The sequence below is a fragment of the Pecten maximus genome, chromosome 3 (genome assembly GCF_902652985.1).
Source record: "Pecten maximus chromosome 3, xPecMax1.1, whole genome shotgun sequence".
Lineage (NCBI taxonomy): Eukaryota > Metazoa > Mollusca > Bivalvia > Pectinida > Pectinidae > Pecten > Pecten maximus.
Window position 1 is genome coordinate 21,635,376 of NC_047017.1, and position 22,969 is coordinate 21,658,344.

A 22,969-nucleotide genomic window follows, 5' to 3' on the forward strand; every position below is an offset into this window, starting at 1 on the left:
ACTCCCCTTGAGTCGCAAGAACGCTTAAAAATATGACGAAAATCCAAGCGCTTATGTGACCTTTAACAACCCAAACATGGCAAAAGCCACCTCCACACATAAAAAAATATAACGTTTCTTTAGAATCATCATGATCATGATGTAGAGAGTAGGCCTGATAAAAACACCGAACATTATAAAGACACAGCAGCGGACACAAGAAAAGATACGAATAAGGAACATTCTGCAAAACAAAAAAACCAACGAAAACATGATTTCCATGTAGATCTAGTTTGATGTTCATTATACATTAACATCAATTTTTGTTTGATCATTTTCCGAATGAAAAAAATCTGTTAGCATATGATATTCAGTCTTTCTTTTAAAAGTTCTGCATATAAAGAAACTGTTATTGCCAAGTTTTATTGTACCAAATAAATTGTTTTCAGCAGCTATGAATAGCAATTATTTAAAGGAAATGATGCAATAAGTCATTCTTAAAATGTAATAGTACTTTAAAAACAGATCCAATTTTATAGTCATGATCAAGAGCCCCCCATCTTTTTCAATTTGATGGGGGCATACCCTCAGTTACACAATTTTCTGTATCCATCACTGCATCAAGAGTTGTCCACCTATTTTTTTTCCCGTGACAATGGCAGTTATTGATGTAAAATCTACTTTAAGTTAGCTTTCGATATGGCTGAACAGTGAATACCAGGGGCGGATACAGGATTTCCAGTTGGGGGGGGGGGGGGGGGGGGGGGGGGGGCGTGCCAAATTACATGGGGTCCGGTGTAGTCCGAATTTTCTGACAATCTTACTACGTAGCAAGGCAACTTGAAAGGCGATATTAACATCAGAGCCCTTCGGATTACGTCCAGGGGTACTCCTCCGGGGAAAATTTTAGCAGGTAATTTTTTATTTTTAGAGTTGTCTTTTTCTGCGTTTGATTAGCGAGTAATATCATTAATGCAATGAACTCTCCCAGTTCAGGTCGGACGTCCAAGTTAACTGTTCCTTGTGAGAGCGGCTAGGCTTGTAGCGCTGGGCATATCAACATGACTTTTTTTCTTGCTAATGCGGATTTTTGATCATTTTGTTTGTGAACAAATAATGTTTATCTCTGTTTGGGGAAATAGGGTATAATAAGGTGAATAAAATAAAATAAAAACAAAACAAAAAAATATGCAGGATACGGAAAGCGTTGCCCTGGTTCCGGATGGACAAAATAATACATTAATTAGTGCTTCAGTAGAAGGAACACATTGAAGTTTCCAACCAATTCTAAGCCTGGCGTAGTATCCCACTTCATTGGATGCAGTTCTTTACGTTCGGATTGGTGTCATTATATGAAAAACTGTCGGAAATAGTTTAAAGCATATTGTTTATACACTATGTTTAATTACACTGCCGAGACTTGTACTCTATCGACCACAGGTACTGGGGCGTACTTGGGTGTGAAATAAATATCCTTTGTAAGCATATGGTAGATACAAGCGGCGGACTTGACTTGATGCAGAACCTTGTCGCTGGGTGAGTTTGTCTCCAAGCTTTTCGCCATAGTCTCATTCACTTCCGTTAGAGCTTGTAGAAGGTCGATCCGGAAGTGACGTTGTGCCATCTTATAGAGAACTTTATACATACAGTACGGCAACCATCCTCCCTTGAAGTCATTGGACCATGCGAAACGTTCTGTAACGAAAAAAACACAAATTACAGTATACATTAAACAATGCATATATGAGTTTGAGCTTGAGCTTGACAATGAGACCAGTTGGTCTTGAAACATTGCAACCATACTTGTATGCATCGTTACATCTACTGTATAGTTAACCGGCATTCGATATTATTTTCTCTCATCCCTACAGGTATCATACTGGTCTGTCCAGGTAAATACACCCATGCTTGCTGTGTGTGTATTACCTCGCTTCCGGTGTAGGATAGCCACGCGCGCGCAATGATACAAAAGTAGGTCGCCGAACCGAAAGTAGATCTATCTATAGATTTGTAAACACATCGTCTGCTCCATGTTATGTAATCAGAAAATAATTTTTTTTATTTATGATATAAATTATGTAAAAAAAAACACGTTCTTTTATTGTTTTTTATTAATAAAACATGGAACTATATTTTCACGCGAAAGGACACACTACTAGCTTGGCCGACATCAAGTGATTTGGCTTCGCTTGCAATGACAGGGCTGCTGAAACAACGTTAGACTGTGGAAATGAATGGTTTCCTTCGTTTTTAGAACATCAAACGCCGTTTGCATATATGGGGTATGGTAAATCGATTGGCGCTGTTCTTTTTTTATTATATGCAGTAGAAAAAAGTTTGTATTGAGAAAAAATGGCGTCTATCTGAGAAAGCTATCGACAGATAGTGCCTATTTTTGCATATTTTAGGTTGGGGAATGAGAGAAAAATACTCAATCATATGTGGTTCATGTAGGATAGTGATATTTCACCCTCTGGGTCACAAAATGTGGTAAAACCCTCGGCGGAGCCTCGGGTTTTACCACATTTTGTGACCCCTCGGGTGGAATAGATTTTAGATCCTATTTGAATATCAAATTCACACCGTAACGTACACATTGGATTAGATTTCTTATATTTGAAGGTTTTAAAATGGACTAAAAGCGACCGTGATAGCCGACGAAGCATCGACTGAAGTAGGCTATATCTTTTAGAGCGGTTTTGCAACGGGCAATCTAATTGGTCGACAGCTCTTTAAACAATCTGATTGGTTGACAGCTCTGTAAAAAAATACTACATATGATTGTCGACCAATCAGACTATCCGTTTCGAAACGGCTCTAAGATAGTGAGTATACATCTGTTCCACAGTCGATGCATCGTCCGGCCTTCAAGTTTTACACCTTGTTGATATAGTAGGAGAAGAGGCTGACATACTTCGACGTTACACGAAATGCACGGACTATGTCCAGTACACCAGATCATGGATATGAAGTATGCCACATGTCACGTGGCCTGGCTGTTCAGATTGTTACCTTGACCTTTCTGAACTAATGACTTTTATACTTTACCTGGGGCAGATGAGAACATGACGAGACAGTGCGGATAGCAGGGGATTGTACAAAAGTCCACGTCATCAGACTGGCGCGGGCGAGGAGGGTAATATGAGGGGGGGGGGGGGGGGGGGGGGGGGGGGGGGGCTGGGAGATTTTAGATCCTATTTGAATATCAAATTCACACCGTAACGTACACATTGGATTAGATTTCTTATATTTGAAGGTTTTAAAATGGACTAAAAGCGACCGTGATAGCCGACGAAGCATCGACTGAAGTAGGCTATATCTTTTAGAGCGGTTTTGCAACGGGCAATCTAATTGGTCGACAGCTCTTTAAACAATCTGATTGGTTGACAGCTCTGTAAAAAAATACTACATATGATTGTCGACCAATCAGACTATCCGTTTCGAAACGGCTCTAAGATAGTGAGTATACATCTGTTCCACAGTCGATGCATCGTCCGGCCTTCAAGTTTTACACCTTGTTGATATAGTAGGAGAAGAGGCTGACATACTTCGACGTTACACGAAATGCACGGACTATGTCCAGTACACCAGATCATGGATATGAAGTATGCCACATGTCACGTGGCCTGGCTGTTCAGATTGTTACCTTGACCTTTCTGAACTAATGACTTTTATACTTTACCTGGGGCAGATGAGAACATGACGAGACAGTGCGGATAGCAGGGGATTGTACAAAAGTCCACGTCATCAGACTGGCGCGGGCGAGGAGGGTAATATGACGCACGTGAATTATCAGCTGTAGAAAAGTCAGGGTCATCGCTGTCGTCGGTTTCGTCAGCGAAAGGAATTTCATCCAAATTGACTTTCTCTCGAACAGACTGAGAGAGGTCTTGTGATGAGGAGTTCAGATCGTCCTGGTCGGTCTTCAAGTTATCTATCGCAGTGTTCCCTGTCCCCTCCAATCGCACAGGATTATCTCTGACGTCACCATGATGACCAGGCGGCTGACATACGGCCTCCGTAGTAATGACCCCCCTGTCTATCGAGTCGGCGTCCGCTGACCGGTGAACGGTCCGGCATGCCTGTAAAAACCAAACAGTTAATCTTGGATTTAGCCCTAATTCAGTCCAATGCTTTCGTTATTGAACAATTCCTCATCACGAATCGAGCCAATGAAAAACTGTCTCTAAATTCCAATGAATGTTATTCCACAAGAGAATATGGAAGGGTCAAAATATTTGGAGGCCAGAACCACATTGGTTTCTTTTGTTGAAACTGCATGTTCAATGCACAACAATACCAAATCGTCATAAAACCCATTACAAATGAAACAGTATACAACAACATACAACTTGAAGTATTAATTGCTCTCGTCCAGTTCACCTCTATGACAACTTTAAAAATCACCTGTATGAAGAAGAGTTTGGGTTTCCCACTCAGACATCGACATTGGTTCTCTGTAAAAGGTCTGATGATACTATCGGTAGGTATCCAACGGTCGTAGGTGAAGGTCGTGTGTTGTCGCTTCCGTTTATCGTCGGATATCCTCGTTTCCAGACCGTGTGAGCTGATCAGGCACAGGAAGCAGTCACAGTCCGAGGTCAAAGACGAACGTATTTCTGTGTAAAAAAAAACCCCAATTAAAGCACGTTTATGCCCGCAAATTATCCAATTCAATAACTTAAAATCCTGAGATTTATGACATTCTGATGATTGTATAAAAGGCACACAGGATAAGTTAGAAATAGCAGGACCAAAATGAATTCAACTTCAACATAAAGATGTTGGATCTTTCAAGGATGCTAAGGGCCTAAAATGTTGATACCTAGGAAGCGACAGATTAATATGGCGAAGCATTCCGCGCTTTCGAATGCGGAACGCCTGGTCTAATCCAAGTTAGTCATACTTAGTCATACTTTATCAGTACATGAAGGAATCATCGTTTTTTTCTGATGACACCTCTGTTTTTCTTGAGATGTAAATTTACAACCCCGGGAAATAAGTCATTTGAATTTGTACTATACAAGCATTTCAAACTGTGACTTTGCTTGCTCAAATTTAAGTAAGATATTGACGATGATAAGGTGATCAAAAGTGTCTGAAGCGGTCATCAGACAAAACGGCGTCAAATACCAAAACGACGCACAACGATATCTTACCTTCAAGTCGTCTACGTAAATCCGCTGTAGAATGATCAATCAGTTTTATAATGGTAAAGTTCAACGCTTTTAATATTTTCTCGAACACTTCAATGTCATGCTTGGCATATATTCTATCTGGAGACATTATCTTGTCACGAAAGGTCACGTTCACGATCAGAACAGCCACACCACGTGACCTATAGCTAAAGTCATACACGTGTTCAGGTGTAGTGGACGTGGACTGTGAACTGTGTTGGTCGTCGAAGACCTTTCCAAAGAAGGCATCACCAGATGATCCCTGGGGATTTGATGTACTGTCGTTGGGAGACCGGGCATTTTCTCGAGGTATCGTCGGACTTGATGCTGGGGACTCACTCAAGCTAGCCACACTGTTGTAACAAAAAGGTTTTATTTTTATCGAAAACTCGATTCGTGACAAGGATGCAAAAATAGAAGATAGAGGTTTGTTTGTTTGCTGGGTTTATCGTACCGTGAATAGTCGGGGTCGTTTTGAGGTGGAATATCATTGTAGTAATTTATGACTTCCTCACTGAGCAACATAGGGAGGCCTGTCGCATGCAATCCAGAGCAGTCAGGGTAAAGTGTCTTCCCCAAGAAAACAACCACTACAACATAAATTGGTCCGTTTCTCAGCTTCCCGAGAAGCACACACTGATACTGGTAGGGAGAGTCAAACCACACCTCCCAGATCTTCACCTAAGGTAACGTGGCCGGCATACTAACCGACTCAACTATCGCGGCTCCGACCATTGCATCCTTAGCACTCCTAACCTAATGCACTCTCTGTTTTCTGTACAGTATCATTTGATAGGATCATCATTCTTACGACAACGGTGACTAGCAAGACAGTTTTACTATCGACCTATTTTTTCTTTAGATATGAAATCTGGAGGTACGTTATCACCTGATTTTGGTGTATTTGTCGGTTATTTTCCTCGCCATTTTTATTACAACGGTTGATGGCACTACACTACGATACACTTATCACCTGTGGGTCAACTCGGTGAAAATTCCTCGTTTCAATGATGTCACTCTATAATTAGATTCCTAACAACATACCCCTTTCAGAATTAGAACTCTTCAGTTTAAAGGAGAAAATATTAAAAAGTAACAATATGGCTGCGCCCGTGAAGGCGACCAGATTCTGTACTGGGCAAGAAGTCCTACGTGTGTTTAGTTATTTAGACGGATATAACCAGCACTTGAATGCTTCTGGGATGTTAGGTACAGCTCATGTGTGACGCACATGTAATTTGTGCGTTAAATAGCCTAACCAGGGTATCGGAATTAAACAACGATTTGGCGTTGTTCACACAGGCTGAACTTCCTGATAACTGACTTTTCCATCACCTACATGTAGGCCTGTTTTAATGGCTCGGAAGACATCTCTGTCAGACAAAATGGTATCAATAAGATACTATTTCTGAAACACTTTTTTGATGTCACTCGCCGCCTCTGTTGTTGATATGCAGCTTCTATAAAGCGTATGTTACCTAGAATCTGACTGGCTGACATCCCGCAAGGAAAATGTAACGGAGCCAATCAAATCGTCTCTATTGAAACGAAAATGTTTCACCAAATTGACCCATGGATAAGTGTAGCGTAGTATAGTGCAATCAAACGTGGGTATCCAACGATGTGCTATCGTGGACTTAAAGTTTCTATGATTCGAAACGGCCCTGCATGGGTAACGACTTCCTGTTTACGAAGTTCATCTAAATAAATAATAACAGGAGGCGATAGTAGACCTCCTATTGATGTCATCAATGTCTGCTTGTGAATTGTACCGGAACTTTAAATATATGTTATGAATAAACCTCAGTAATATTCGATATTGTTGCCATTGAAAAGCTTGTTATCTCATAGAATGTTGTTCTCCTTTCAAAACCCCCTATTACGCACTAGTTCTTCATTTCTAATTCAAAATTACAACCAATTTAGGTTTAATTTATGGAGGTGTAAACTGTTTGTTAACACAAATTATGGTGGTTAGCTTTTCTCCGTGACAACGGTTATTTTCCCTCTTCTGAAGTAAAGTCATTATGTATTCCTCAAATTAAAAGATCACTTCGTCTCCTTGACAATATAACAAAAATGTAGTTTGACATGTTTAAGTCCATTTATAATTCTCCTCGACAATATATATTTGATAGACTAGTCTCGCTGGTTTTTCAGCCAACACATTCTGAGCCATATTAAATGTTCGTTGTTTCGTTTTTTAAACCCCTACACAGTTATCGTTTCATATCTTGACACTTTCTACACACCCAATAATTCTCTATACCTGGTGTATCCTCAGTTTGTATGGATGTGTATGATAATGTCGACCAACACGCTCGTTCTTCTATCTTTCAGTATAAATATGTATTACATAAGAGAGAGCGTTATCGGTTAGTTTGGCCTGGCTGTCTGTCAACATGATTTTACATTTGTATTGATCACAAACTTCTTGAGCTGTTGGTAATTTACCAGTAAGATAGTTTACAAGTCGTATTTACTTTCTCCGTGGGTTTTCTTATTCGGTTTTGTGTGGATATACAATTGGGACTCAATCACCTGAGTGGCCGTGTTTTTTGTTCAAAATAGTCGATATTTTTACTGATAATGTTCATTCTTTAAACCATAGCTTATTTTCTTCATATTTTCTTTTCTTTCTTAATAAATGTCACAACATCAGTTATCTAGAAGTGTTAAGAGCAACACAGTTGCTGTCCTATGGAGTGAATCTTGAGAATCATGAGAGTAAATTTCAAATGATTGATACATGTATTTACTGCCGGTGTTACTTTCCTGTCGATTTACAGATAAATTTAGAGATTGTCTGTATGGTTGGACCAGGCAACGAACCATAGCTTGTACTGAAGTAACTACCAGCTTGTGTTTATTTATTTATTTATTTTCTCCATTTCTCACAAATGCTTTTAAATCAATATTACATCCCTTTTCTTTTATTTTCACTTTAATTTTACTCCATTCCTGGCCTGAAATTTTTTTCTAAATAATGTAACCATTGACTGAATCTTTTTATATAAACAAAACTTTAAAACGGCTGATAATCCTCCACGATATTACAGTAAACGGACCCCACCACCGATAACCTTACCTGATAACAGACCCCACCACCGATAACCTTACCTGATAACAGACCCCACCACCGATAACCTTACCTGATAACAGACCCCACCACCGATAACCTTACCTGATAACAGACCCCACCACCGATAACCTTACCTGATAACAGACCCCACCACCGATAACCTTACCTGATAACGGACCCCACCACCGATAACCTTACCTGATAACGGACCCAACCACCGATAACCTTATCTGATAACGGACCCCACCACCGATAACCTTACCTGATAACAGACCCCACCAACGATAACTTTATCTGATAACGGACCCCACCACCGATAACCTTACCTGATAACAGACCCCACCACCGATAACCTTACCTGATAACAGACCCCACCACCGTTAACCTTACCTGATAACAGACCCCACCACCGATAACCTTACCTGATAACAGACCCCACCACCGATAACCTTACCTGATAACAGACCCCACCACCGATAACCTTACCTGATAACAGACTCCACCACCGATAACCTTATCTGATAACAGATCCCACCACCGATAACCTTATCTGATAACGGACTCCACCACCGATAACCTTACCTGATAACAGACCCCACCACCGATAACTTTACCTGATAACGGACCCCACCACCGATGACTTTACCTGATACCAGACCCCACCACTGATAACCTTACCTGATAACAGACCCCACCACCGATAACCTTACCTGATAACAGACCCCACCACCGATAACCTTACCTGATAACAGACCCCACCACCGATAACCTTACCTGATAACAGACCCCACCACCGATAACCTTACCTGATAACAGACCCCACCACCGATAACTTTATCGGATAACGGACCCCACCACCGATAACTTTATCTGATAACGGACCCCACCACCGATAACTTTATCTGATAACGGACCCCACCACCGATAACTTTATCTGATAACAGACCCTACCACCGATAACGTTATCTGATAACGGACCCCACCACCAATAACTTTATCTGATAACGGACCCCACCACCGATAACATTATCTGATAACAGACTTTCAGGACACGAGGCCTGATTTTCAAACATATTTAAAAGAAAACTTTCATTTTAAAGCGGCTCCAGTGAAAGAATGCAATATTGAAACAAGAGATCCCAGAGGGATCTTGGCGCCCACCATTGAATGATCTACATAGGTTCCATGTCAGATTGATCTTTTCTCTACTTTTCCCTTCATTTTACTCTAATCTGAGCAAATTGAGACATCACTCCAGTACTTTTCAAACAAGGGAATCCTAGCTATATAAGAAATTTGAGATTTAACGATAATGGCTGTTTGTTTGTCAGGTTGTTTTCAGGACAGACTGGTCCAAAAATGCAATACAAGGGACCAAGGAGAACCTACTTATGAAATTTGAGAAAGATCCCTTCAGCACTTTCTCAGAAATAGCGATAACAAACTTAAACTGTCAAAATCCAAGATGGCTGCCTGTCGGCCATGTTGTTTTCCGATTGGTCTCAAAACGCAATATACATAACTAGGCACCAAGGGAAACTTATATATGCAATTTGAGAAAGATCCCTTAAATACTTTCTCAGAAATAGTGATAACAAACTTCAATTGTCAAAATCCAAGATGGCTGCCTGTCGGCCATGCTGTTTTCAGATCGGTCTCAAAACGCAATATGCATAACTAGGCACCAAAGGAAACCTACATATGAAATTTGAGAAAGATCCATTCAGTACTTTCTCAGAAATAGTGATAACAAACTTCAATTGTCAAAATCCAAGATGGCTGCCTGTCGGCCATGTTGTTTTCAGATTGGTCTCAAATCGCAATATGCATAACTAGGCACCAAGGGGAGCCTACATATGAAATTTGAGAAAGATCTCTTCAGTACTTTCTCAGAAATAGCGATAACAAACTTCAATTGTCAAAATCCAAGATGGCTGCCTGTCGGCCATGTTGTTATCCGATTGGTCTCAAAATGCAATATGCATAACTAGGCACCAAGGGGAACCTACATATGAAATTTGAGAAAGATCCCTCCAGTACTTTCTCAGAAATAGCGATAACAATCTTCAACAGTCAAAATCCAAGATGGCTGCCTGTCGGCCATGTTGTTTTCCGATTGGTCTCAAAGCGCAATATGCATAACTAGGCACCAAGGGGAACCTACATATGAAATTTGAGAAAGATCCCTTCAGTTCTTTCTCAGAAATAGCGATAACAAACTTCAATTGTCAAAATCCAAGATGGCTGCCTGTCAGCCATGTTGTTTTCAGATTGGTCTCAAATCGCAATATGCATAACTAGGCACCAAGGGGAACCTTCATATGAAATTTGAGAAAGATCCCTTCAGTACTTTCTCAGAAATAGCGATAACAAACTTCAACTGTCAAAATCCAAGATGGCTGCCTGTCGGCCATGTTGTTATCCGATTGGTCTCAAAATGCAATATGCATAACTAGGCACCAAGGGGAACCTTCATATGAAATTTGAGAAATATCCCTCCAGTACTTTCTCAGAAATAGCGATAACAATCTTCAACAGTCAAAATCCAAGATGGCTGCCTGTCGGCCATGTTGTTTTCCGATTGGTCTCAAAACGCAATATGCATAACAAGGGACCAAGGGGAACCTACATATGAAATTTGAGAAAGATCCCTTCAGTTCTTTCTCAGAAATAGCGATAACAAACTTCAATTGTCAAAATCCAAGATGGCTGCCTGTCAGCCATGTTGTTTTCAGATTGGTCTCAAATCGCAATATGCATAACTAGGCACCAAAGGAAACCTACATATGAAATTTGAGAAAGATCCATTCAGTACTTTCTCAGAAATAGTGATAACAAACTTCAATTGTCAAAATCCAAGATGGCTGCCTGTCGGCCATGTTGTTTTCAGATTGGTCTCAAAACGCAATATGCATAACTAGGGACCAAGGGGAACCTACATATGAAATTTGAGAAAGATCCCTTCAGTACTTTCTGAGAAATAGTGATAACAAGAATTGTTAACGGACGGAGGGACGGAGGGACGGACGGACGGACGGACCACGGACCACGGACGCAGGGCGATTTGAATAGCCCACCATCTGATGATGGTGGGCTAAAAAATATATATCATTTGATTGATCAAATATATATCTTATGCTAAACCACCTATCTTTATTTATTCTATTTTCTTAATGAGAGACATTCAGTGAAATGACCTGTTGTTATTTACACAGATTTGTATATACCACCAACATCAACATTTGTTGACTTTGCCGTTATTTAAATTTTAATGCAGACATGCAGTAATGGGAACTTACCGCTTCGACAACTTTTTCACACTCGAAAAGAATTGTTTGAAGCCGCCGTCGTGATGTGAGACTGAAAACAAAAATTTAGTAAATTTATCATGACAGTTCTAAATGTAACGAGCAGTGGCTTACTATGAAAAAAACGATCACCAGAAGTAAAATTATATTTCTTTATAATCAGGTCACGTGTGTCTAGGCAGTGACGTCACATCGTCACGTGTGTACTAATGAGTCGACATCACATAAAGTTACGTGTGTAGTGGAGTGTCGACATTATAATTAATTTTTCTTTGTTTTCATGGTAAATACTCAAATGTGATTGGTCGAAAAATTCTTTTCATTCTTCTATGAAAGAAATTCCGAGAATGGCGCGAAAAATGTGACGTCACAATACGACAATTGACGTTGCGTATTGATTTGAGAAAAAGAATCCCAAATAAAACCCGTAAAATTGTACATAAAACATGTTTTGAATTAGAAAAAGACAATTAACTGAAATTAATTATAAGCATTGAGGTTGATTTTCATAATTTTCATCGGGGTATCAAATGATTTTTTTTTTTTTTGCAAACTTTGTAAGAATCCGCTACGCGGATTCATACAGTTTGCAAAAAAAATTCTTTTCATATCCCGATGAAAACTTAAAAAAAAACAACCTCAATGCTTAAATAACGTTACGTGTGTAGTGGAGTGTCGACATTACAACGTTACATGTGTAGTGTAGTGTCGACATTACAACGTTACGTGTGTGGTGTAGTGTCGACATTACAACATTGCGTGTGTAGTGGAGTGTCGACATTACAACGTCACGTGTGTAGTGAAGTGTCGACATTACAACGTCACGTGTGTAGTGGAGTGTCGACATTACAACGTCACGTGTGTAGTGGAGTGTCTACATTACAACGTTACGTGTGTAGTGGAGTGTCGATATTACAACGTCACGTGTGCAGTGGAGTGTCGACATTACAACGTCACGTGTGTAGTGAAGTGTCGACATTAGAACGTTACTTGTGTAGTGGAGTGTCGACATTACAACGCTACTTGTGTAGTGGAGTGTCGACATTACAACATTGCGTGTGTAGTGTAGTGTCTACATTACAACGTTACGTGTGTAGTGGAGTGTCGACATTATAACGTCACGTGTGTAGTGGAGTGTCTACATTACAACGTTACGTGTGTAGTGGAGTGTCAACATTACAACGTCACGTGTGTAGTGTAGTGTCAACATTACAAAGTTACTTGTGTAGTGGAGTGTCGACATTACAACGTCACGTGTGTAGTGGAGTGTCGACATTACAACGTTACGTGTGTAGTGGAGTGCCGACATTACAACGTTACGTGTGTAGTGGAGTGTCAACATTACAACGTCACGTGTGTAGTGGAATGTCCACATTATAACGTTACGTGTGTAGTGTCAACATTACAACGTCACGTGTGTAGTGTAGTGTCGACATTACAAAGTTACGTGTGTAGTGGAGTGTCAACATTACAACGTCACGTGTGTGGTGTAGTGTCAACATTACAACGTTACTTGTGTAGTGGAGTGTCGATATTACAACGTCACGTGTGTAGTGGAGTGTCGACATTACAACGTCACGTGTGTAGTGTAGTGTCAACATTACAACGTTACTTGTGTAGTGGAGTGTCGACATCACAACGTCACGTGTGTAGTGGAGTGTCGACATTACAACGTTACGTGTGTAGTGGAGTGTCGACATGACAACGTCACGTGTGTAGTGGAGTTTCGACATTATAACGTTACGTGTGTAGTGGAGTGTCGAAATTACAGCGTCACGTGTGTAGTGGAGTGTCGACATTATAACGTTACGTGTGTAGTGGAGTGTCTACATTATAACGTTAAGTGTGTAGTGGAGTGTCGACATTACAACGTCACGTGTGTAGTGGAGTGTCGACATTATAACGTTACGTGTAGTGGAGTGTCGACATTACAACGTTACGTGTGTAGTGGAGTGTCTACATTATAACGTTAAGTGTGTAGTGGAGTGTCGACATTACAACGTGACGTGTGTAGTGGAATGTCGACATTATAACGTTACGTGTAGTGGAGTGTCGACATTATAACGTTACGTGTAGTGGAGTGTCGACATTAGGTTATGTGTGTAGTGGAGTGTCTACATTACAACGTTATGTGTGTAGTGGAGTGTCAACATTACAACGTTACGTGTGTAGTGGAGTGTCGATATTATAACGTTACGTGTGTAGTGGAGTGTCAACATTATAACGTTACGTGTTTAGTGGAGTGTCAACTACAACGTTACGTGTGTAGCGGAGTGTCAACATTACGTTACGTGTGTAGTGGAGTGTCAACATAACGTCACGTGTGTAGTGGAGTGTCTACATTACAACGTTACGTGTGTAGTGGAGTGTCGATATTACAACGTCACGTGTGTAGTGGAGTGTCGACATTACAACGTCACGTGTGTAGTGAAGTGTCGACATTAGAACGTTACTTGTGTAGTGGAGTGTCGACATTACAACGCTACTTGTGTAGTGGAGTGTCGACATTACAACATTGCGTGTGTAGTGTAGTGTCTACATTACAACGTTACGTGTGTAGTGGAGTGTCGACATTATAACGTCACGTGTGTAGTGGAGTGTCGACATTACAACGTTACGTGTGTAGTGGAGTGTCAACATGACAACGTCACGTGTGTAGTGTAGTGTCAACATTACAACGTTACGTGTAGTGGAGTGTCGACATTACAACGTCACGTGTGTAGTGGAGTGTCGACATTACAACGTCACGTGTGTAGTGGAATGTCCATATTATAACGTTACGTGTGTAGTGTCAACATTACAACGTCACGTGTGTAGTGTAGTGTCGACATTACAAAGTTACGTGTGTAGTGGAGTGTCTACATTATAACGTCACGTGTGTAGTGGAGTGTCGACATTACAACGTCACGTGTGTAGTGGAGTGTCGACATTACAACGTTACGTGTGTAGTGGAGTGTCGACATGACAACGCCACGTGTGTAGTGGAGTGTCGACATTATAACGTTACGTGTGTAGTGGAGTGTCGAAATTACAACGTCACGTGTGTAGTGGAGTGTCGACATTATAACGTTACGTGTGTAGTGGAGTGTCTACATTATAACGTTAAGGTGTAGTGGAGTGTCGACATTACAACGTCACGTGTGTAGTGGAGTGTCGACATTATAACGTTACGTGTAGTGGAGTGTCGACATTACAACGTTACGTGTGTAGTGGAGTGTCTACATTATAACGTTAAGTGTGTAGTGGAGTGTCGACATTACAACGTCACGTGTGTAGTGGAGTGTCGACATTATAACGTTACGTGTAGTGGAGTGTCGACATTATAACGTTACGTGTAGTGGAGTGTCGACATTAGGTTATGTGTGTAGTGGAGTGGCTACATTACAACGTTACATGTGTTGTGGAGTGTCAACATTACGTTACGTGTGTAGTGGAGTGTCGTCATTACAATGTTACGTGTGTAATGGATTGTCAACATTACAACGTCACGTGTGTACGAGAGTCATCATCACAACGTCACGTGTGTACTAGAGAGTCAACATCACAACGTCACGTGTGTACTAGAGAGTCAAAAAGTGTAGTGGAGTGTCGACATTACAACGTTACGTGTGTAGTGGAGTGTCGACATGACAACGTCACGTGTGTAGTGGAGTGTCGACATTATAACGTTACGTGTGTAGTGGAGTGTCGAAATTACAACGTCACGTGTGTAGTGGAGTGTCGACATTATAACGTTACGTGTGTAGTGGAGTGTCTACATTATAACGTTACGTGTAGTGGAGTGTCGACATTAGGTTATGTGTGTAGTGGAGTGTCTACATTACAACGTTACATGTGTTGTGGAGTGTCAACATTACGTTACGTGTGTAGTGGAGTGTCGACATTATAACGTTACGTGTAGTGGAGTGTCGACATTATAACGTTACGTGTAGTGGAGTGTCGACATTAGGTTATGTGTGTAGTGGAGTGTCTACATTACAACGTTACATGTGTTGTGGAGTGTCAACATTACGTTACGTGTGTAGTGGAGTGTCGTCATTACAATGTTACGTGTGTAATGGATTGTCAACATTACAACGTCACGTGTGTACGAGAGTCATCATCACAACGTCACGTGTGTACTAGAGAGTCAACATCACAACGTCACGTGTGTACTAGAGAGTCAAAATCACAATGTCACGTGTGTACTAGAAAGTCAACATCACAACGTCACGTGTGTATCAGACATATCACGAGTTTACCACAGATTGGCATCACAACACCACGTGTGTTTTGGTGTACCGGAGAGTCAGTCACAAAATTACGTGTATACAACGCTACGAGTGTCGACGATTGGAAATCACATGTGATTCTCCAACGACACTTGTATACCAGACAGCCATCCCTGTGATTGAACTACCATGTAGGGTAACTACCATGTAGGGTACACGCTCAATGTTATACCCGTGTATGATATACCCTGAGAGTGCCTTACCGTCCGCAGTCTCACTTCCGGGTATGTCCCCATCGCTGTCTCCACTCGAGTCCTGATCGGCCATACTGTCCTGAGATCTCTCCTGACGATGGAGTCTGCTGGCTAGTAGGTCACGTAAATAACCTTGCACACATGTAGTAACATCTTCAGCAATGGTGGGGTGTGTGTTGTGTAGCGTCACACTTCAGTTAGTGCCAGTTATAAATAGGCTGGTCTTAAATAGCACTCCAGATTTTTTTTATTTACGCTATACAATTTGTATATGATATCGCCCACTCATAGAAAATACAGCGGGAAGTACCACATACAACATGTATATGAGACATGGGTTCTCAATTCCGGGTACGAGAGAGAAAATGAATAGGATGAAAGGAATGCGGGTCTTATTATCGATTTCTCAGTATGTACCTGACGTCAGCTTGTATTACCGACTATACGTGTACTTTTATCACCTATTAGTACTTAAATCACTGATAACACTTTTATCACTGATAACACTTTTATCATCGATAATACTTCAATCACTGTAAATTACCAATTATACTTTAATCACACAAGCGGATCCAGAGTGGGGGTCCTTTTTTCGGATGAGAAATTTTTATATAGCCTTAAAAAACGCCTTTGCCTAACAACAAAGTTGGTCACCTATTATACTTTAATCACTGTTAGTCACCTATTATACTTTAATCACTAATTATACTTTAATCACTGTAAGTCACCTATTATACTTTAATCACTAATTATACTTTAATCACTGTCAGTCACCTATTATACTTTAATCACTAATTATACTTTAATCACTGTCAGTCACCTATTATACTTTAATCACTAATTATACTTTAATCACTGTCAGTCACCTATTATACTTTAATCACTAATTATACTTTAATCACTGTTAGTCACCTATTATACTTTAATCACTGTTAGTCACCTATTATACTTTAATCACTGTTAGTCACCTATTATACTTTAATCACTAATTATACTTTAATCACTGTCAGTCACCTATTATACTTTAATCACTAATTATACTTTAATCACGGTTAGTCACCTATTATACTTTAATCACTAGTTATACTTTAATCACGGTTAGTCACCTATTATACTTTAATCACTAATTATACTTTAATCACTGTCAGTCACCTATTATACTTTAATCACTAATTATACTTTAATCACTGTCAGTCACCTATTATACTTTAATCACTAATTATACTTTAATCACTGTTAGTCACCTATTACACTTTAATCACTAATTATACTTTAATCACTGTTAGTCACTTATTATACTTTAATCACTGTTAGTCACCTATTATACTTTAATCACTGTAAGTCACCTATTATACTTTAATCACTAATTATACTTTAATCACTGTTAGTCACCTATTACACTTTAATCACTAATTATACTTTAATCACTGTTTGTCACCTATTACACTTTAATCACTAATTATACTTTAATCACTGTTAGTCACTAATTATACTTTAATCACTAATTATACTTTAATCACTGTTAGTCACTTATTATACTTTAATCACTAATTATACTTTAATCACTGTAAGTCACCTATTATACTTTAATCACTAATTATACTTTAATCACTGTAAGTCACCTATTATACTTTAATCACTAAATATACTTTAATCACTGTAAGTCACCTATTATACTTTAATCACTAATTATACTTTAATCACTGTAAGTCACCTATTATACTTTAATCACTAATTATACTTTAATCACTGTAAGTCACCTATTATACTTTAATCACTAATTATACTTTAATCACTGTTAGTCACCTATTATACTTTAATCACTGTTAGTCACTTATTATACTTTAATCACTAATTATACTTTAATCACTGTTAGTCACCTATTACACTTTAATCACTAATTATACTTTAATCACTGTTAGTCACCTATTATACTTTAATCACTGTTAGTCACTTATTATACTTTAATCACTAATTATACTTTAATCACTGTTAGTCACCTATTATACTTTAATCACTAATTATACTTTAATCACTGTTAGTCACCTATTATACTTTAATCACTAATTATACTTTAATCACTGTCAGTCACCTATTATACTTTAATCACTAATTATACTTTAATCACTGTTAGTCACCTATTATACTTTAATCACTGTTAGTCACCTATTATACTTTAATCACTGTTAGTCACCTATTATACTTTAATCACTAATTATACTTTAATCACTGTTAGTCACCTATTATACTTTAATCACTGTTAGTCACTTATTATACTTTAATCACTAATTATACTTTAATCACTGTCAGTCACCTATTATACTTTAATCACTAATTATACTTTAATCACTGTCAGTCACTTATTATACTTTAATCACTAATTATACTTTAATCACTGTCAGTCACCTATTATACTTTAATCACTAATTATACTTTAATCACTGTCAGTCACCTATTATACTTTAATCACTAATTATACTTTAATCACTGTCAGTCACCTATTATACTTTAATCACTAATTATACTTTAATCACTGAAACACTTTAATCATTAATTATACTTATTATACATATGCTTTTTTCACCGATTATACTTTAATCACCAACTATATCTTAATTACTTATTATACTTTCATCACTGATATTAAACCTTTAATTATCTCTCAGAAAATATTTTAGCATTCCACCTTAGAATTGGACAAAACTTGTGGGTTTTTTAAGCGATATAGTCTTGGTTTCACTAATTACGATAAACATTTTTATGCAGCGTTTTTTAAATGATTCTATCTGAATAAACGACGGGATTGTATATGTTGAAATACATGCACATGTATTTTAAAAAAGAACCTAACATGCAAAAAATAAAAAAATACTCGTTCTGACTGTCGTAATATCGAATTACTAAGAAAACATTGTTAGAATGCTCGAGTTCAAAGTCTGTAGAACACATTTAATATCTGACACAGACACTTGTCCGTACGTGACTTTATTTCCGTCCTCGTACAAAGTTCAAGATATAATAATACTTTAACACTCCTCCAGACAACGATCTTCTTTAATGTAATATTGTACAAATACTACAACTTAGAAACAAATTTATTCCATATCATTATTGACTTTTTTTTAATAAAATGAAGGGGATGTTTCTTATTTTGTATAAGCGTGTAATTGGTCAACGTTTGTTGATTTCTAGAAAAAAAACAATTAGTAAGTAATTCATCAACATTGTTTACCTTTATTACAAGAGCCTAATTTATATCCTATTATACCTCTGAATCGATCTCGTATTGAATTCCTATAACATATAGTGTACACGTATTATCTGTAAAATCTGAAGTATTGTGTGTTTCGGTATCGAACAGGTGGAAGGTCGGTCGGAACGTCTTTACTGTGGCAGTCTAGACGTAGGGATGAAGGGGTCAAAGGGAAGTAACTCGCATGTATGAATTGCTGCTTAGGTTTGTCAGCAATGGAGACTCCTTGAAAACAACACACACACTTTTAATTTTGTAATGTAATTATGATAGAGCAAGAATAGGATCTGCCTCCCACCAACATAAATAAATAGATAAATAATTTATACAATATATTTAATTGTTCTCAATACTTCTATAAAAGATTGCTTGCATGAAATAAAGTTTCGCAGTTAAAGTCAAATGTAATTATTCAATCTGAACAATTACTCATTTAAAGGGCCTGTTTCCAGTAATGTTAATTCTCCATAGGAGCCTGCCCTCGTATAATTTCTTATCTAGCTCAACTACAGTTTTTGTCCTTTTCCGAAGAATAATTTTACACCTTTCCGACACCCAGATTTCATAATGTCAGTGAAAATGTATTTTTTATAAAGTTGTCATTTTGAGCATCAAAGACATAAGGTCGTAAATAAAAGAAGGTTATCTCGAAATTGTAATTCGCAACATAGTATAAATTTCTTTTGATAAATATTTCCAAAACATCGTGTTTATTCATAAAACATAAAACAAAAATTCTCTCGGATGAAAATGCACTTGCAGAGACACAATTATGAAGAAAAATGCCATAAAATTGCAATTTTCTCCCGTTATATAGTTTTGGATGCAAATTTCCATCACAAAATCGGATAGAGCTTTACTTGTTTCATATGTGTACCAAAAATCAGCTAATTCCATGTGGTGGAACGTTCTCATATCGTCGCCTGAATGTGGTTGTAAATTGAAAGAAAAGGGGAAATGAGTAACAACCTCGTCTGAAACCCTATTATATAGCTTATTATATACAAAATTTTATATTGAATATCAGAGTGGATATTTTCATGACAGTTTTATGATATCTAACGACTAAATAAACAGTATCGATATAAAGATTTACACTGAGGACACCCTGATACATGAATACTGTTCTATCTCAAGTTGTCCTCTTTTGAATTTTCTAATCGTGTGGCCTTGTACATTTATCCGTATCTTCTTGTCTTTGTCTATACGTTTACGGAATCATTGACTCAACGCGAGCTATTCTTGTCTCACTTTCCTTGTTTTATTGTCCCATCTCCAAAGCGTTGTGGCTCTGTCAGGGTTGGGACCCTGACTTGTCTCCCTTTCTTTGTGCCTGCCGACCACGCCACATCGAATAGATAGATTATCCATATGAAATACTTTATTTTGTTCTAAGTAATCAATCAATTCTGCGCTTCTTGGAGGTATTGAATGTGATTTATTATATTGTCTTGTTATTTTGTGTAATTAGTTGTTCGTTATTTATCACACATTTTCGCATAATTGTACCAAACTACTAAGTATTAGCTGTTTACAGCAATCATCGGTGGCTTGCTATTTTGTTACTTTATCGACGCTTCATAAACCAATCGTTATTGTTTCAAGATGGAGGGTAAATGTGTTGGAGAAGGCTGTCAACTATACTTCAAGAAACGTAGTGGCAATAAGAACAGAAGTGCACGCAATGTAAATAGTCCACAATATAAATGGCTCCTATATACGCTGGTGCAACAAGGATTGATGTCAGCAAAGGAACAAGCACTTATTTGCCAGAAGTGCTACATGAAGTATCTTCGGAACAAAAATCAGCCTGAACCTGAACCCGAGCAGAACCAGGAAATAGAGGAAGAAGACGACTCCCCGTCCCATATCCTGCCGTTGCTGACCCTTCATGATCTTTTGAATGGATCATCTTCACACAAAAAATGCTGTCTCTGTCTTGTTACCTTTGCAATAAATGGAAAAATCATCAGTCTTACCAAAACGTGCAAGACATCACCTGATCTATTCACACAAACTGTGGTGTCCCACCTCATCCCGCGTCTGCTCCATTCACCTTATTGGTAACGACTTAGATCCGTCTACAGAGGTTGTCCTTGATGGTAGAGGTTTCTTGGAATCTCAGTTACCATCAAAATCGTCCGAAATCATTAATGACCTCCTAGAGGTGTCGCACGTCCTTTCACAGAACCAGTCTGCGTCTGCAATAAGCTTTTCTTCTCTTGATGACTCGGCATGCATGGCCTGGACAGGTTGGTCCAAAGATCAGTTCCTCGAAATCCACTCGCACTGTTCCCCATATCTTTCATCTGGTATATATACCAAGACTACACACGATGCTCTATTACTGTTCTGGGTAAAACTGAAAACCGACATTTCCTGGAGTCAGTGTTCTTCTCTTTTTGGAATTTCCAAGTCAAGTGTGTCCAAAACTTTCCACTCCATAGTGCAGGCATTAGACACATCGATAGTCCCATAATTTCTAGGTCCGGATCACTTGACAAGAGAAAAGTTGCTCGGGCACAATACTGTCTTCAGAAGCATTTTTTTGGAGATAAAGCCACTGCCATGTTAGATGGCACCTATATTTATATCCAGAAAAGTTCCAACCACAAGCTCCAGAGAATGTCCTACTGTGGCCAGAAGAAGAGAAACTATCTCAAATTCATGAGCATCGCCTTACAAGATGGCTACATTCTGGACATAGTAGGACCATTCACTGGCAGCGAAAATGATGCTACAATTACAAAAAAAAAGTCATGGACAAGCTAGTTACTTAGCTACAACCAGATGACAATGTTGTCGTTGACCGAGGTTTTAGAGATGTCCTACCAGTTCTCGAAGCCTCTGGCCTCAATGCTAGCATGCCGTCATACCTGAAACCCGGTCAAAGTCAACATTCTGACGTCCAAGCAAATCTTGACAGAACTATCACTAAATCGAGGTGGATTGTGGAATCCTATCATGGTCGTCTGAAACACTGGACGTTCTTCCGAACGCAATTGGTGTCTAACAGCTTTATCAGTGTCATCGAGGCTTTGCTTCGAACCGACACAGCCTGTCTGAATGGTATTAGAGGACCGATCTACCAGAGATCTCCAGAGAGAGATGCCAAAGATAGGCTAATGGCTGAACGTATGAAGGACCGTTTGACAACACCGAATGGTTTAGCTCAGAGAGTCAAGCACGAATGGTTTAGCTCAGAGAGTCAAGACAGATCCGGATCTATCTAGACGGGCAAGGTCCGAGTTTGTCAAGATGGATGCATCTTCCGTACTTTTTCCCCCGTCTCGATCTCGATTACTTGAGAACCATTACGTGTGGAACGTATCAGATATCTCTGGCTCCTGGTTACATCGCCGAATATTTAAGTGATGATGGAGACTATGAGGTGTGGCTTTACCAGCACTTCTCCGATGTCAAATACATTCTCGACACAAAAGCCAAACGAAATATAACGTTTGGATATGGTTCACCGTTTCACCCGATGATGAGGCCCCAATAAAGGACTACTACTGCCAGTGCCCAGTTGGAGAGAGAACGATGGGAATGTGTGCTCACATCTCCAGTATCTTGTACTACCTTGGGTATTACAGGGCGCTGGAAAACCCTCGACCATTACAACCACAGGTGAAGAAATTCCGACAAAACTTGAAATAGTTTTCCATGCGGCAACGGAGTGCATATGTCGAAAGTATGTTTGGG

At 39.0% G+C, this 22,969-nt stretch overlaps 1 protein-coding gene across 2 annotated transcripts; it reads right to left on the bottom strand.

Annotated features, from left to right (window-relative positions):
* Nucleotides 1–762: 762 nt before the first annotated feature.
* Nucleotides 763–16,295, bottom strand: LOC117323556. Of its 2 annotated transcripts, XM_033878840.1 has the most exons (6): nucleotides 16,021–16,295; nucleotides 11,538–11,598; nucleotides 5,139–5,509; nucleotides 4,387–4,598; nucleotides 3,662–4,061; nucleotides 763–1,674 (listed from the first exon to the last, which is right to left on the bottom strand). In XM_033878840.1, exons 1-6 carry the CDS (start codon nucleotides 16,082–16,084, stop codon nucleotides 1,385–1,387), a joined length of 1,398 nt encoding a protein of 465 aa, XP_033734731.1. In that variant the 5' UTR covers nucleotides 16,085–16,295; the 3' UTR covers nucleotides 763–1,384. The 2 variants fall into 2 exon arrangements, with proteins under 2 accessions (XP_033734731.1, XP_033734732.1); XM_033878841.1 differs by lacking the exons at nucleotides 11,538–11,598; nucleotides 16,021–16,295 and adding an exon at nucleotides 5,611–5,816.
* Between the last annotated feature and the right edge of the window lie 6,674 nt (nucleotides 16,296–22,969).

Excerpts from the sequence above, each read along its gene's own strand:
- LOC117323556 (XM_033878840.1), bottom strand. The coding sequence starts at position 16,084 with ATGGCCGATCAGGACTCGAGTGGAGACAGCGATGGGGACATACCCGGA. Across the intron at positions 11,599-16,020 it reads CGGAAGTGAGACTGCGGACG|TCTCACATCACGACGGCGGC; the intron begins GTAAGGCACTCT and ends TTTTGTTTTCAG. Across the intron at positions 4,062-4,386 it reads CCAAACTCTTCTTCATACAG|GCATGCCGGACCGTTCACCG; the intron begins GTGATTTTTAAA and ends TGGTTTTTACAG.